General features: G+C 39.3%; 1 protein-coding gene across 1 annotated transcript in view; it reads right to left on the reverse strand.

The window, feature by feature from the left end:
• Positions 1-16,040: 16,040 nt before the first annotated feature.
• Positions 16,041-18,385, reverse strand: part of LOC122789837 (connector enhancer of kinase suppressor of ras 2-like) — a 2,725,661-nt gene continuing 2,723,316 nt past the window's right edge. Inside the window, exon 15 of the mRNA XM_044057275.1 lies at positions 16,041-16,265. Within this exon, the coding sequence (XP_043913210.1) occupies positions 16,041-16,265 (225 nt within the window). The remainder of the gene's footprint in view (positions 16,266-18,385) is intronic.

Raw genomic sequence — 18,385 nt, forward strand, 5'->3', positions numbered from 1 at the left:
GGAGACAAAGGATCAGAATCAGGGAAGTTTTTAAATGTTGCTTATTTTTCAATTATAAAGGCCAATAAAATGACAGGTTTTGCATCAATATGTATTTTCTGAATAATAAGAAGTACGAATCACTAATTTTGGCACAACCTACTGAATATAATCCACTGTGAGAAACCATCTTGCATAATGGTTAAGGTCTTCGCCTCCCATGCAAAAGGTACAAGATTCGATCATTACCTCTGGCCAATGCCTGTTTGAAGTTTGCATATTCTCTCTGTGGGATTCCTCTGACCTAAGAAAAACAGGCAGAGTGTATCCATCTCAGACTCATCAAGGACTGGAGCGGTGGTCAGCAGCAGAGATTCTACGTTGTGCCCTATGGAGACAGAGCTGTATAGTTCAACTGCTTTTGGTCATCTATTATGGTATACAGTATCCTCAAGATAGGAGAACATAGATCACAGACTGTATGTCATGACAGGGCTAGCCACTTCATGGTGTAAATAATGGCAGTAGGTGATTCAGTTGTGTTGACTGATGTCACCAAATGGACAAAGGTTTTTGCCAGCGATAAGTGAGTTTAGGCCCTGGCCTATTCCAACCCACAATAGGGACAAATGCTAATGGTGGGAGATGTGCATGTGCCCCTATTGGCCAGTGTGTGCCTGCCATAAAGTCCGGCAGTCCTGGGTCAATATGCTACTGTCTGGCTAGTGTCCAGTTGCCCAGCTTGGGTTACCTGGGATAGCTCTGTTGAGTGAAAGTTAGATGTAAAACCAATCAACCTGCCAAACATGAATCAAGAATTGCACAGTACAGAGTCTTTGTAGAGTCACTGACAGGATGCAGCTTGAAAGCAAATGACATGACGGTAAGGAGGAGGTTGGACATGCTATGTATCTAGGAAGCAAGATGGCAGAGCACTGCAGTAAAGCCGGTTGGCTTGGGATCCAGAGTCTACTACACAGGGGGACAGACTAGAAATGGTGTGGGAATTGTGATGAAGGATTGGCTTCAGAAGACAGTGAGGGATGTCGTCAGAATGAGTGACAGGCTCATGAGAATCCAGATTAATGATAGGGCAGCATTCATAATCTCAGCCAAAACCCCATAGTAGAATTGTGACAGTGAGGAAAAGAGTGCATTTAGACAGCAGTCGCAGGACCTACAAGCTAAAGTAGGGCAACATGAATTGGTGTTGATAGTGGGTGACTTGAATGCACATATCAGGTCAGACAGAACAGGATATGATAACTGCCTATTTCCACTCGCGGCAACAAGAATAAAGAAGAGGAGGCTATTCTAGCCTTCTGTCTGGCAAATGGCTTGATAGCAGCCAACACATGGTTCAGAAAGAAAGACAGTCACAAGATCACATGCAAGAGTGGCCAGCATTCACCGCAGGTAGACTTCCTTCAAGTAAGGAAAGAGCACTGGGGAAGAATCAGATTTTGCAAAGTCATCCCCACTGAAACAGTCAGCCCACAGCATAAACCACTGGTTGCCACAATCAGTTGTAAGCAGTGGTCAAAGAAGGCTCTAAAGCAGGGGTCTCCAACCTTTTTTGCACCAAGGACCAGTTTCATGTAAGACAATTTTCCGTGGACTGGCCATCGCGTGCAGAATAAAACATAATAACGTGCATATTTATTTATTTATTTGACATTTGTTTACTGCGGAGGTCCGGCTGGACTAGAAGTACATTTTCAGTAGAGACCCAGGGAGAAAAGCTCCAAAGTGCAATGAAAACACAATTGGCAATGTTGTTTTTCTTTTGGCTTTTCCCGGTTAGGGGTCACCACAGTGGAACTCCTGTCCGCTAATGATTGGCAGTCGATTTGTATGGTGCCGAGGTGCCAGCCAGATGCCCAACCTTCAATGAAGGTGAACCCATTCACACATGTCTTTCGAATGCCACAAAGTGTACATTCTGCTTAACAGCATAACATTGATCTACTATGGTTGAGAGGTACGTAAACCAAATGGCAACCTTATTGACTTTCTAAGTTTATAGGACAATATCTAAAATCTGTCCCTATTATTAGCGGCTATGTCCAGATTTATTGTATGAGAGGTTCAGTGCATACCTCCCAACCTCTTAGAGTAGACCAATAAATCTGGACAAAGCCATAAATAATGAGTGGACAAAGGCCCAAAAATAGGGACAAATTTTAAATATCTCTGTTTCAAAGTTAGGACAGTGATAGAATAACAGGTTGTTTGTTAGCATGAATTTTCTGAAGGGCATGAAGTCTGAATCTCAAATGTGTGTCACTGTTTTCTGACTTTAATCTTTAATGACTTACCAATGATTTGCCAGAAAACTACAGTTTTATGGAAAACAGATCTAAATATACAAAGCAAAAATCTGGACTTTCTGTGAAAATCTGTACAGTTGAGTGGTATGGTCGAGAGGTAAGTAAACCTAATGGCAACCTTATTGAAGTTTTAAATATTGCTCTTATAAACTTAGAATCTTTCCCTTTTATTTGGCTCTGTCCAGATTTATTGTGCAAGAGGTTGAATGGTATGCTTGAGAGGTATGCAAACCTCATTGCTGCTGCTACTGCCAGGGATCACTCTCACTCTTCACTCTCTCTCACACACACACACACACACACACACACACACACACACACACACACACACACACACACACACACTCACTTTCGGTTTCCTTGACTTTTATTTTACACTTGCTAAACAGCAAAAGTGCTGCTTAGTGAGTGTAAAATAACGGCTTGCTCGATCTCACTGCTCATTCTCTCTCTCATACACACACACACACACACACACACACACACACACACACACACACACACACACACACACACAGAGACAGTCTCTTCTTTCACACACACATGCATTTGCTTAAACGCATGCATTCACTCACATGCAGACAGACACATAAACACACTCATACCCATACATACACACATTCATTTTTTTTCATTTCAGTCTGTGCCTGGTGGACTGGTACCAAATGATCCATGGCCCGGCGGTTAGGGACCACTGTTCTAAGGTCAACAGAGACCAGGCTGAAGATCTAGAAGCTGTCTGGAGAGAAAACACAACAGTTCAAATTACTCAGGACTCTAGCACCTCAAGAAGAGGAGGAAATAGGTGGAGTTGAAAAAGAATAGCAGTGTCTCAAAACAGTAAGTGCGAGGACTTCAGAACAAATATTCAGCTGAGCCATATATGCAAATAAAGTACATAAGGAATGCTGGTGGAAGAATGCAGAAGTCCAGGAAGTCATCAAAAGAAAGGAGTAGTACAGGAAACAGTAGGAGATAGAAAAGACAGACAAGGCTAGGAAGGAACGCTGGTTGGCTAACAAATAGACTAAGAAAGGAGTTGCAATAGCAAAGAACAAGTCATCAGAGACACTCTACTGGCTTCTGGAAAGTGACTCACTTGTCACAAAGAAACTATATCAGGTTGTAAGGCAAAGACAGAAACATAAAGAAGATAGACAGACACCCTTATCAGGGATTCCAGCAACGACCTCCTCACCAGTCCACATGACATCACATCAGATGGATGGAATACTTTCAGCAGCTTTTGAATGAAGAAAACCCCACAGAAGCTGTATTGCTCAGACACATCCTACAATGAAAGAAGAGGAGGAGCCCATAATAAAAGAAGTAAGAATAGCACTAAGGAAAATTAAGTCAGGGGAAAGCAGCAGGCTCAGATGAGGTCACATCAGATATGATAAAGATCCTGGGTGAGATTGGAGAGAAATGGCTCCTGAGAGTACTCATAGCAGTGTGGCGAAAAGGGCATCTTCCAGATGACTGTAAAATAAGCATACTAGTGCCAGTGTTTAAGAACAAAGGGGACATTTACAACTGTGGGCAGTACAGAGGTATCAAACTCCTGTCACAATGCATGAAAGTTCTGGAAACTGATTGATAAATGAATATGCACAGTAGCAGAAAGTAAGATGAGAGGAGCAGTTCAGATTCAAATCAGGATACTGCACAAATGACCCAATGTTTGCAGTGAGATAGATAGTTCAGAGGCTAGAGATGCGGAACGAGTCCAACTGGGCATTCCTAGACTTGGAGAAAGCCTATGACAATGTACCAAGAAAGCTGATTTTGGCAGTTCTACAGAGGATCAGTCCCAGAAACACTGGTAGAATGTATAAGGACCCAATGGCTCAATTATGAACAATTTTGGCCTCACAGAGGGGTTCTCAGTGGGACTGGGTCTGCATCAGGATTCAGCTCTGAGCTCACTGCTGTTCATACTGGTTATGGACAGCATTAGAAAACAAGGCAGAGGGGATCAGCCACAAAGCTGCTGTTTGCAGACATTGTTGCCTTACAGGCAGACTGAGCAAGAATGTCAACAAAGGATAGGGGAATGGAATGCAAAACTGAAGGCATATTTTAGGAAATTGAGTAAAAATAAAATGGTTGTAAAGGCAGCAAACTGGGGAAACCAGAAGAAGCTGAGAATTGAAATATAAGGGAAAATAGTTGAACAAGTTAACAGCTTGAAGTGTCTATGAAGGATGGTTGAGGAGAAGGGAAGTCTGAATGAGGAGGACAAAGCTGGAATCATAGGAGCTGCAGCTAACTGGAACAGAGTGTCAGGTGTAGTATGTGGCAGAAGAATGCCAAAGAAGCTGAAAAGTAAAGTGAACAAAACAGTGGTATGACCAGTACTGCTATATGGTACAGAAACTTGGGCAGTAAAAGCAGAGCAGTTGAGGAAGCTAGAGGTGATGGAGGTGAAGTGCCTGAGATGGGTGGTAGGATGCACACTGTGGGACAGATAATGAAATGAGGGCATAAGAGCAGAAGTCGAAGTAACTTTAATTGCAGAAAAGGTCAAAGAGAACAGATTGTGGTGATTTTGAAACATGTAAAAAAGACGTAGAAAAGCAGATGACAATCTGGTAAAGAAGATTTGGAAAAGACAGGAAGAAGGCAAGAGGAAACGAGGGCATCTAGAAAAGGGGTGGATGGATTGTGTGTGAGAAGACCTGCAACAGTCAGGCATGAGAGTTGAAGAAGGTAGAAGTGTGGCATTAAACAGAAAGAGATGGCAACAGTTGACACAAAACCCCGCCCTCATCTGGAAAATGGGAAAAAGGGGGGGGGGGTGATGGTGATGCCACTTACATAACCCACTGTGATCTACAAGACAATAAAAAAACAATGATAAGGGATTAACCAAATATAGAACACAAACTGACGGACAGTCGAGAGTCATGGACAGCAGACAGAAACACAGCTCTTTTCTTGCCTGCACTGTTTCTTGTTAGTTCCCTGCATGAGATGTGGTATTAGCAGCATGTAGGAGGTTGTGCAACAATTGTTACGTATCAGCCTAAGCATTGGTGTGATCAAGTCTTGCTCTAAAGAATCACTTAACAACTATGTCTTCTTTCTAATCTTAGAGAGTAATCTTGGTGATCCATGCACTATATTGTTTATTGCTTATAACTCAAGGGAAGTAGACAGCAAGCACCATATTGAAATTATGCTATATCCTACATAGTTTTTCTTCCACAATTACTTATACAGATATATTTAGGCACAAGTAATGCTAAATATATATTTAGGCAGCACATAAAACATCCCGGATGTTTTTCCACAGTGAATTTTATTTAGTTTGATCAAATATTTATTCATTCATTTTCTGATGCCCACTCTTTCCTATTCAGAGTTGAGAAAAATAACATCTATTTTGGAACTCAGTCACTATAAATTAGGGAACCATTCCTAGTTAATACACATATACACACATAAACATATTATGGGTAGACCTTTTGAGATTAAAAAAAAAAATACATAGGGTAGACACGCAAACTCTTCAGAAAATGTTCCGCATTTGGGAAGCCAACATGATAAAGTTTTGGGACAAATTGTCCCATATATTGTTTTCTGATCCAATCTTAGTATCATGATACTCTGAGCAATCTGTTTCTGTTGGTGATTAACCTGTGCTTCATTTAATACTGCGTATGACACAAGCAAATCAAGTGCACCACTACTGTTTGGCAATGCACAACTACAGGCTGTTGTGCTTCTTCATGTCAGCACATTGTGAATACTTCTCATGTACTGCTACTCTACTCAGAATGCAAAAAAGTAAGCTTGCGCTTCATTTTATTAATTGATTTATGTATAACCTAATGTTTTATCACTATCATTTTTGTTTGCCTTTAACTTTTATAAGGGATAATGCCAGATTAGCACATAGAATTAACAATATGATTACTAACAATCTTTATTTTGTGTTCCACTTAAATGGGCATTGTTCCCAGGTTACTCCTAAAAACAAAGGAATAACTAGGATGAGGTGAAAGGGGCAGACACCTTGGGTGCAAGCTGTTAGTGGATGCAGTAGGGAGATGCCAATCAGTCAGTAGTGTAGATCTAATATTCACTGGTGGTACAAACATGAACACTGCTACAGTGTAAAAGTATAATTTTCTGTTTTTTTTTTTTTTTTGTTAACAGTTGCAGAACACAAGATGAGGGAAGGCCCCCAGTAGGAAGATGAGACAACTACAGCTCTACCGAACATAAGTTTGTACCCAACAGGTTTTCCAAGTCAAAAAAAAAAAACTACAGACACTAGCAGATGGACAAGATAACCTGTCTTTCAGGCAGCTACAGTGTCTGGCATTCTGCGTACAGTTTCCTGATCTGGTATCCCCACAATTCAAAAAAAAAAATCATCCACTCAACTCAAAGTTCAAGATACAAAAAAGACCATCTGCACCAGGGGAAGTACTTAGTTACAAGTGCAACAAGTAGCTTGCTACAACTAAAATACCATATACACAAAGTGTTTCAGTTCTTCATCCACAAATACTGCATTACTACACCATCATCATCTGTTACCATGTCCCCCCACAAAAAAAAAAACTTCATCTAGTGCAACCACCACCTTTACTGCATTCCAGCTATGCCTCTGTTAACAAGAGAAAGGGTTGTTTATTTACGTCATGCTAGTAGCATAATGTAGCACTTAATTGTCCCTTATTTTGCAGAACATAACAGCGTTCTCATATTTTTACCCTGTCCCTTATTAACTTTTTGATTTCTGATAAATCAGTGAGGGCTATAATCAGTCAATACTGACAGATATCAGAGTTTCATAATTTTTTCTTTAGAAAATGCATGTTGCAACAAACTCTGTTGTTCTTTTAACTCTGCAAGTGAATTCAACGGATATTTGAAAACTGTTAGGGATTATGGGACTTTATCCCATATGTCTGGATTTTTCCCTGATTCTTGAGCAAAGAATTGAGATTTATACATTCGTTACATAGATACAAAACATTCTGTCTGCAACAATTTTCATCTTTCAGTATTAACCATTTTTCAAAAATGCCACAGGTGGCAACAACAATATAATATGCACTACATAATTAACAGATTCAGTAATATTATGACTTTCCTTTTGTGATTTACGTATTCTCTCTAGTAATCTAGTAAAACTAGCAACTATAGAGATACACCTGTCATTTAAAACACACTGTAGCAAAGTACAGTACAGAGTCGATTATTCGAACATAGATTGTCAGAAACGTCAATTATCCGAACCAGCCTTTCAAAGTTTTCGGGTTGGAAAAATCATAAAGTCTGAATATGTAAACATTATACGTATTGCTTGAGCATGTTTTTCAGCTTCTAGCCAGCTCATGTGTGAAAAATATTTTTTACTGTCCAGTGAAAATGCTGAGTGGTTGAAAAGTGTATTCCTGCATGCAGAAAGAAACAAGATTTTAGACGTTTTTTATCCAGTTCAATTATACGTTTGATTATTCGAAATACTATAGGTCCCATTTAGTTCAGATAATCGACTCATTATATTAACTTTCACCTTATTAAATTTAGTGATTTTTAAGCCTAGAAAATTTCACTGTTAAAGTTTAGAATCAAACCCTGTACTTGTGCCTGTGCGATAACCACCTTAGCCATTACATTACCCCCCGTATGTTTACAGATGACTATACTTGCTTTGCTTTTTTGACATAGCATGAGAGGTAACATTAGCTTCATGAAGTAAATTGCATTTTGTTATGTATATAATAAACAATAACCAAAATGAAATAGTGCTTTTTGAAAGTCTGAATCAAAAAAAAAAGAAAGAAAGAAAGACCAATGTGGCCATATCAGGGAAGCATTTATTTTCTAATTATTGAACTACTTGTTAATGGTGCAAAAAGTCCCTCCTTCTATGCCTGATGTTATGGAATTTTAATGAGGAATTAGTACAATGACTATGTTTGAACAAAGGTAATACATTCACGTGTGGTTCTAGTGCCCAAGTACCAAAGGAAACAAAATCTCTCTGAACTAGTTAAAAGAAAGTAGGTGATGTAATGGTGATTAATTATCCTTCAACAGAAACTAGCTGTGAAGTGAGCTTATGCTTCTGAGGTGTCATGTATGAGGACTTTAGGTGAAAGCAAATTAATGAGGCTGAATAAATGTGAGATGGTTGGGTAAAGTTCCATATGTGGACACTACATAAGATTGGAGAGAACAGGTGGACACATTCAGGGCATCTAAAAAATGGCTTGATTTCATGAAGGCAAATAATAAAAATATCAGGAGAGGATAGATTACGGCAATCACAGTTCATGCTACTTAAGAAGTAACTTGAAAAAAGTGGCCATAGCATCTACATTGAAGGCCAAGGGTTAACTGAAACGTACAGAATCTTTTAAGTAAAAGCAGTTTAAGTTTCATGTATAGTGTTTCAAACATCTATATAGTTGATATACCTGATGGGAAAAAGCTGTATATTTAGACTCATACATAATTCATTAATTTCAATTCCCTGTTCTTGCTTCTGAATTTACAGTGAACCAGTGCCCATTTTGCATTTGTACTCAACTTGCTAACATTGTGCAATAATTATGTACAGGGAAGGTGACTTACAGAGCAATTGTGAGTTTCTCCATGACAATGATTAAAGAAAGGTGCACTGACATCACCTCTTCATCTAGGAAGGTCTTGGTCATGAGTTAAGGTTGCCGAAGGACATTCCAGGTCATTGGTTAAAACATTTAATTTCACAATGATTCACAAATTTTAGTGAAGTATTAGGCTGGATGTAATGCACCAGGGCCAGCAATTCATAGGTTCATAGCCTCATAGGAAATTACTAGGCTAATGGCTTAAGAGCCCTTATACGCCTAGCCAATACAACTTGGCTTTACCCAATATAGGGCCCATACGGGGAAGGAGATGGCATGGGTTTGTGCCTACGCCTTGAGTATCTTACAGATTCCCCTGTCTATAAGGGACAGAGGCACTGCCCCAGGTGTGAATTTGTGATCCCCCATCCATTGATCCAAAGTGCATTTGAAGAAGGCCAGGGAAGGGCTTTGCTTAATGTGAATAGGAAGCTTGTTCCAAAGATGGGACAATCTCTGAGTGACATATATGTCTTTTCAGCATGTTTTGTTTGAGTTGCTAACTAAGTTTAGATCCCTAGATTGGGTGACTCTCATGGTGTTTGACTTGTGGATGTGTAGCAGCTCCATCAGGGCTGGATTTGTGAGTGCCTTCAGGGTCAGGCACAGGTCACTCCTTAGGAGGTGGTAGGAGACAAAGTAAAGGGATAGGGCTTTTAGTCTATCTTTGTGAGGAACCTTTGAGGTCTCTAAGGCTGCTGTAAGTGCCTAGTCAAGTACATGCCAAATGGCACATTGTGCTTAATTATTGGTCTAATGAGGGCTGAGTACAACAGGACTATAATTTCCTTGGATCTGGATGCCATACCTTTACTTATAAGTTGTGCCACATGGAAAGATCTCCTCACTACTGTGGACACATGGTGGTCAAAGTTCAGGCTATTATATGTCTGTGGACCTAGATCTCTCATCTCTGGATCAACTCTTAAGGTTGTGCTATTGACGTTTGCAGGGATAATTGTTTTCCCAAAGAGTATAAAAATACATTTTTTTATATTTAGTTTTAGGTCATGATTCTGGCACCACTCAGTTGTCTGATCTAGACTCTCCTGAAGGATATCTACATCATTGGCGGATGCATTGCTTGTGCGCTACTTGCAGTCATTGGCAATCTTTGTCATCCAGAGGCCTTCTGCATTAGACTTGACTTCAAAGAAGTATATTCCAAACAGGAGTGGGCCCAGCACTGAGCCATGTGACACACCACTGGTCACTGGCCTCTTGATGGATCTGGATTCACCCACTTTAACTACATGTGTCCTCTCTGTGAGCCAATAGGCTGTTTACTGATATAGGGATTTATGCCCAGTTTTGTGAGTTTATTTATAGTACCTGAGTGGGGAATTATGTAAAATGCCTTGGCCAAGCTGATGTAGGCAGAATGTACTATTTTACCCTCATCCGTGGCCTTAGTGATTTTTCAAATAATGCCACCAGATTCAGTAGGCATGGCCTGCGTTTGGGTTGAGTCCGGTGTTTGGAGGTTTCCTATGTCATTATTTGACAGGTCCATGATTATTTCCATGGCCTTACATATAAGACTAGTCAAACTTATGGGTCTGTAATTTCCCTAATCAGTAGACGGTCCCCCTTTATGCAGTGGGATGTCCTCCACTCCATCGAGAAAAATCCACTCCAGAAGCTGTGGTTATATAGTGATCCTAATGGGCCTGATAATTTCTGATTTAACCTTTATAAAAAGCAACTTGGTGTATCATCATACCCCACTGAAGCTGTGCTTTTAGCTTTAGAGAGTGCAGTGGCAACCTGTTCTTTGGTGACAATTGGTGGTGGAGTGGTGGAGGGGATTCTTTAGGAGAGTATGGGTGATGCAATCAATAACTAAGTCCTTACAATGTTGGGTGTTGCCTTTAAAGATTTCGGACATATCAAACATTATAATGCTGCAGGAGTTTGTCTCGGTGAACTTCATGAGTTAATACATGAGGCCAACTATATACTACCATGAGTTCAGCGTTTATTCACAGTTCTGTGCTCTGACAAGTAGAAAATGGCCCTTCATGTCGGCCAGACAATTATTATTTACTCACTTCCATATCAAGTCCCTGATCTTGCAGCATCATCATCCACTGATAATACCTACTTAAAATGTGTGGATGAAAAATAGTCTTGTCACAGGGGAAGTTTCATCCATGTAGTAACACTGAAGATGGTTAGGGTGAATCTCTGATTGAAGGTAGTAGATGCCATTAAGAAGTGATTGTATGAGAGTAGACATAAGTCTTGGGAGGCCAAAATACCACAGACTGTGTATAGCATGCCATAGAAAAGAACAGTTAAACTTTACAGAAACAAATACAAATATGAATGATGTTGCTAGCTCTGCTAAAAAAGTAATCTTTGTGGCATATTCCAAAATATTAGGGCAGATTAAGATTAGTGTCTCTGATAGATAACCATTGAAGCAACAGCTTTGGCAATCAATAAATCAACTAAGAAAATGATTAATTTATTCTGACAACAGATAATTTCAGTACTTTATAACATACAGTAAACACAGTAATGAAAACTAAGAAAGTTACAGCCTGACATATATCAACATGTCAGAGAGACAAACGCTAACCGGCCTACTGCACTATGCATTCAGCAGGAAGCTAAGCAACAGCATGACAGATATCAACATGTCAGAGAGACAAACGCTAACCGGCCTACTGCACTATGCATTCAGCAGGGAGCTAAGCAACAGCATGACAGATATCAACATGTCAGAGAGACAAACGCTAACCGGCCTACTGCACTATGCATTCAACAGGGAGCTAAGCAACAGCATGACAGATATCAACATGTCAGAGAGACAAACGCTAACCGGCCTACTGCACTATGCATTCAGCAGTGAGCTAAGCAACAGCATGGCAGATATCAACATGTCAGAGAGACAAACGCTAACCGGCCTACTGCACTATGCATTCAGCAGGGAGCTAAGCAACAGCATGACAGATATCAACATGTCAGAGAGACAAACGCTAACCGGCCTACTACACTATGCATTCAACAGGGAGCTAAGCAACAGCATGGCAGATATCAACATGTCAGAGAGACAAACGCTAACCGGCCTACTGCACTATGCATTCAGCAGGGAGCTAAGCAACAGCATGACAGATATCAACATGTCAGAGAGACAAACGCTAACCGGCCTACTGCACTATGCATTCAGCAGGGAGCTAAGCAACAGCATGACAGATATCAACATGTCAGAGAGACAAACACTAACCGGCCTACTACACTATGCATTCAACAGTGAGTTAAGCAGAAGGGTGCATTGTAAGAAAGATCTAAATAGATCCCCGTTTTATGCATCAAGAATGATTTAAACAGATCCCCTTTCCATACTGTAAAGAATGATTTAAACAGATCTTTTTTCCATACTCTGAGAATGACCTAAATGGATCAATGTTCATCAGTGTGCCATCTTGGCTGCTAAATACCAGTGCAGTAGGCTCACTATCACATATATTTTGAATGAAGTACAACTTCAGGTGAGGGCGAAAGGAAATTAGGTAATGCGAAATTACTGAAGCAGCAATAAATGATACATTTCTCCCACTTCTCCTGATTCTGAAGCAAACAGCTGAGACTGAAATGAACAGTGACAGTCTGTTACAGCAAACATTCCCTAAAAGATAACAAAATATTTCAAGAGCTCTCTGGACTATTCTGAATAAACCTGCAGTAAAATGCCATTCATTTTCGTATGCAGTAGGTCTAGGGAAAAAAAAAACAGTCATAAAAGTTATTCAGAATTTCATAAGTAGTTGATTTCACTTCAGGTTAAGAATGAGTATGTGTGTGTGTGTGTGTGTGTGTTTGCAGGGGGTGTAGCAGAAAAAAGTTTAGATACAAACAGTTGCAGGAATATGAATGACATGTATTGCAACAGTAATATACATTAAAAGCAGCCTGAGGAAAGTTATACTTGCTATGGAGGCACAATGTCTACAGTGCCCTAAATGAAGTACTGCAATCAACTTTATGAGGTATATTTTATGCTGTGGCCGATGCATTTTTCTATTTTTTCTCCACACATAGCTTAATACATCAAACTAGTAAAATGCACATTAACTGAAAATGTGCCTGTGGCATTTACAAGTGGTGATGTTATGAGAAGAGAACTCACAAAAGATCAGTGGTTTCTTCTTTGAATCAAAAGACAGGTATTCAACCTTGCATTTTTCCATACGAAACATAATGCATGGATTGAAATGCTGTGATGGTAAAAAAGCAATGCATAAAGTCTACATGTTATTTTCTTTCATCAGTACTGCTCTTTAGAAGTTGTATGTTCCCAAAATGAAAAATGCACGTTATTTAATATTATTAAAAATGTTCATCTTACCTTTATTTAAAGTTGTTGTCAAGGGTCTACATTATAAGTTCGAAGTTTGAAAACTTCGAATCTCATATGATCGACATCATATGAGCAAAGTTTTCAAACATTGAACGTTTCAACGAAGATCACCATAGGGAATATTTCCCTTCACTTCAATGTAGTGCCACCTCAGAATTGGTATATTTAAGTAGCGGGGGGGTGTGGGGAGTGCAGGCCCCCATGCTGGGGGGGGTGCAGGGGGGCTTGCCCTCCTTCCTAGAGCATTTAGGTAGTTTTTTTATTTTTAGTTTGTTTATATTTTATGTTCGATGTTCATATGGAGTCGATCATATGAGACTCGAAGTTTTCAGACTTCGAACATATAATATAGACCCTGTTTCAATCATGTATGTATGTATGAGATACGGCACTTTTTATAGAAACCTTACATATATAATGAGACACATTATAAAAATAAGTATATGTATGTTATTTGCAGGTAAAATTGCAATTTTTAAGAAGTTAGGTATGTTTTCTAATCTGTCAGTATATCTTTTTATGGGTTGCAACTGCATTGCATTATTATCATAATTTTGTTTTAAAATAGCTTATTGTTCTTATATAAAAAATCATATCACTTTGCTTAAGATTTCTGTTAAACATATTTTATTTGCTTATTTGTATACAAGGCAGGCATGGAGTTAACAAAATCCACTTAAAAAATAAATCAATTTTATGAAAAAGATAGTATTATTAATCCTAAGGCCTTGCTCTTATACCTTTGGACTGAAAATAGCTACAAAGCAATGCTTCAAGGTAAGCTAACTGGATAGGTATTTACTTAATTTAAAAATAATAACATAACCTTGCCTTCTGGAGACTGACAGTTTAAAACTACTGTAGCAAAATGTAGAAACATTTATTTGGGTTATTGCATGTTTGATCATATATATTGTGGCAGGTAATGCCTCCTTAAACAAACCTGAGGGAAATAGCATTCTTTGAAAATCACAACATCACAAAATAAACTTTCACACAGGTTGCAAAGACCCTTAAAGAAGGGAGGACTTGAAACACCTATCACTACATTATAAGCAGCTATGTGGTAGCAACATCTTGAAGAAAACTACAAATCCTCTTTTAAAGATCCCATTCCATTCAGCTTATCTTCAAATTTTAAACAACTGTGGGTTCACCATATCTTGTACAAAAGTATAAGTTGAGTTATTTGAATCTCATTTCAACCAGTTTTTGTTCAAGTAAATGACATTTGCTGAAACAAACTTCAAATGTCAAGACCATTATGAAAACATGGTAAATCTGTTTAATACACTTTCCTGTGTGTGCACATGTTTATAATGTGGTATAGCAACTGACATGATTAAACAACTTTTAATAATTAATGCACAAAGCCTCACTGCATAAACTAAGGTTTAGAATTAACTGGCTTGAATCCTACTAGATAAATATTAAGATATTAATCACTGAAGGAAACTATTTTATATAGTTCAAACAGAACATCTACCTAGATATGTGCTGTGAAAAGTAAATATACTTCTTGCATGCATTTAAAACCAAATAGTCATTCCATGGGATTCAGAAAGGCAGAGGGCATGAATCCAAGCGGCCCATTATTGTTTACCTGCTTTGCACAATGATGCACAATGTTCATTATGAAGGAAATGGGGGAAAACAGCATGAGGAAGTTAGCAGCAGACATTTCAGGAATCAGGCTCAATCAGTTCCCCACCCCAGGTAGCTCTTCAACCTCAGTGCAAAAAAAAAAAAAGACTGCAGTGCAATAACCGATCAGTTCCCCACCCCAGGTAGCTCTTCAACCTCAGTGCAAAAAAAAAAAAGACTGCAGTGCAATAACCGATCACTACATTGTATCAATCAGTTATTACAGTTACAGCCACCCCACCCGGTACCTCTTCAAATGAAGAGCAAAACAGGATGATGGATGGCCAACTCTGCTCTCTCAACACTTTGTGCCCAGGGAGACTGCCCTCTCATAATGCTGCAGCTACCCTTATCCATGTAGTAGTAGCACATGGCAGTTGCAGGGAAACAGAAGTACAAGCAGTGATCTTTCATAGTGCAAATAGTGCAAATCCACATGCAAGGTAGTGTTAAGAAGGATAAGTAATGTGCAAGCCTGAAAGGGTCATGACTGACAAAAACAAAGCATGACAATGGGAATTTAGGAAAGTGATGAAAAAGGGGATGCAAGCAGGGGGTAGAATGTAAGATGAAAACTTAGGAATTGGGCAGGACGTATGCGGGGATTTTTTTTATGTAGGGCAGGTGCTCATTTTTATAAGATGAAAAGGTAATAAGGGAATTAAGAGAAAGGTAAGAAGGTTAGAAAAGGTAGCAGGGCACACAAACAAACACATAGGACAGACAAGACTGACAGGGGAGGTATTGACACAATAAGGGATGGGGAATACACAAGACAAGGCAACATCAGACACACAGAGGAAAGTCCAGGGTGATGGGGAGGACTGCAGAAAAATCAGGGTGTGCACAGCCACAAAAGGTAGGGGAACACCATGATGGGGAAATAGGATAGGACTGTACAGCTGAAGTCCCTGCCAGCCACCACCCAGTGGATGCTTATTCACCTTCCTGGGCTCCTTCACCACTGTTCTCTGGCTCAGATGGTTGATCCAGGAACAGGACTTATGGAGTCACGTGAGAAGGTTTTCCAACTAGTCTATGCAGGCCTCCAACATCATGGCAAATAGCCCCCCACTATGTCTTCTAGCTGTTGCAGTTGATAACACTGTCACCTCCACTGGCACTGCTGCTTACAGAGAGAAAAGGAGCACCACTTGGTGCAAAGGTGGCTGCAGTGTCCAATGGAGGTGATACAGGAGGTCTGGAGGTGACTGTAGCAGCTTGGGACCCAGATGTTGTGGGTGTCAGTGGTGGTGGTGTTGTTACTACTAGTGATGGGTGAAGGAATGGATGCAAGACTTGATGCTGCTGCATATAATTATAAGATAAATAAAAAGAAACAAACAAAAAACATGCATGCAATAGAAAGACTAATAAGAAAGAGGTCTGGGGAGACAGAAGTACAGACAAAATTAAAAAAATATATATGTTTAAAACATATTCTTAGCGTATGGTTTGAGAGCTCCGGATAAATGGACACATGCTAGTTAGGGCTGGAATAACAGGTTTTGGTAAAGTATCTACATGGACTTGGAAGTACTTAGGAGTTGGAGCAGAAGATAAAGATACTGATAGGATGAAGGAAGAAATACCCATGAGATCAATATTTCCTTATCTGCCTAAACAGTGATTGCAAGAGAATGGAAAGCCTAACTCCAGGTACAGATGAGTAAAATACATATTGAATCCTTGAAACTAAGTTGAAGACTTGAATCTTATGAGAAACTACATGCTATGGAAACAAGCCTGCTAGCCGGATTTTAGTGACAGAGCTCTACTGGAACCTGAATACATCCCAGCAGTTATAAGAAATGTTAATGTAATAGTGCTTTACACATTTCTTGATAATATTAGATGTCTTAATTAGGATTATAGTTGCTTTGGCTGACATTCACATTAGACAATGTCCCAAACAGACAGCACAATATGTCAAATACGCCACTGTCAAACCGTTATCACACATGTACCAATAAACAACCTTGGCACATGGAAAACTCAAAAAGAAATAATAGTAATATACAAAAACAGTGTTCTTGAGGGGTGCCTCCCATACTTTCTGTTAATTATATATACTGCCTCTCAGATTGCACAAAATCAGGGAAAGGGAATATTCCCAAACCTGAGAATTGTGCAGTTTCACACATCTGTTGCTCACCAGTTTAGCTGACTAAAGGCAGTCCACTAAACAGATGTTGATCAAACACACTGTTGACCAAAGTATCTGCAACCCTCACTAAAAATACTGATGTCTTTGTCACATGTAAATATGTATATAGTTATCTATAAGAGTAGTGCTGTTATGTTTTTCTTGATAGCTCTTACCTTTTTCAACAAAAACTATTTCAGTTAAGATTATTTAAAAAAACATGTCCTTACTATGACTATGTTACAGGTGCTATAACTGAATAAACAAAACAAAAAAAAAAACAACTACAAAGTAATAATAATGTTGCATTATACAACCCATGGAAAAAATGAACCCACAGCCATCACCACATGCAGTCCAGAAGAATAGGTTTTAAAGTGTGTTGCTACTTGTTCAAGCAGACTGAAGGCCACAGTCAAACACAGCAACAGTGTGTATGTGACACAAATGTAAGATACAAGAAGAAATGCAGTTCTGATGCACAATGTTATAGGAACCACACCCAAAAGAACAATAAACACCTTGCCCTAACTACCATTGCTGGCGTTATGCGCATCAAGGAAAGGGAACTGAACCTACAGCCATCATCAAATGCAAAATGTCAGGAAATGCATTAACAATTTGAGCTATTTCTAAAATGCAAATGAAGCCTTTAGTCAAACACACAGTAAAGCTGTGTTTGACAAGTGAATACTTAAACAGAAAACATGCAGCTCACCCAAATATTTACATGACAATGTTGTGGGTACATCTCTCAGAACAACAATAAACACATGCATGAACTGGCACAATATACAACCCAATGGTGGGGAATCAAATCCACAGCCATCAGCATACACACTCTAGAGGTCACAGCCACAATGTACTTTGCCACTTGTACAATCTGACTGGAGGCTGCTGTTAAACTGTAATGCCATCAGAGCAGCCATAGTGAATTGTCATGGAGAGACTACAAAAAAGCATTTGACAGTATCTCACATTCATGGATAAAAAGAGTGCTTAAAAATGTATAAGATACACCCTACACTGATCGATTACATTGCAGCAACCATGAAACAGTGGCAAACCACTCTACAGTTAAGCCATGATAAAGGACAAATTGTAATTCCAGGATAAATATTCAAAGGGGATATTCCAGGATGACTCTCTTTCACCGCTGCTCTTTTGTCTTGCCCTTAACCCATTAAGCAGTTTACTTATCAGATTAGGTCATGGCTATAATTTAGCTCACAGAAAACAACAAACTGTAAAGACTTTTCATCTTCTTTTTGTAGATGATTTA

This window comes from Protopterus annectens, chromosome 15.part0, assembly GCF_019279795.1.
Source record: "Protopterus annectens isolate FY-2018-M chromosome 15.part0, PAN1.0, whole genome shotgun sequence".
In the NCBI taxonomy this organism is placed as follows: domain Eukaryota; kingdom Metazoa; phylum Chordata; order Ceratodontiformes; family Protopteridae; genus Protopterus; species Protopterus annectens.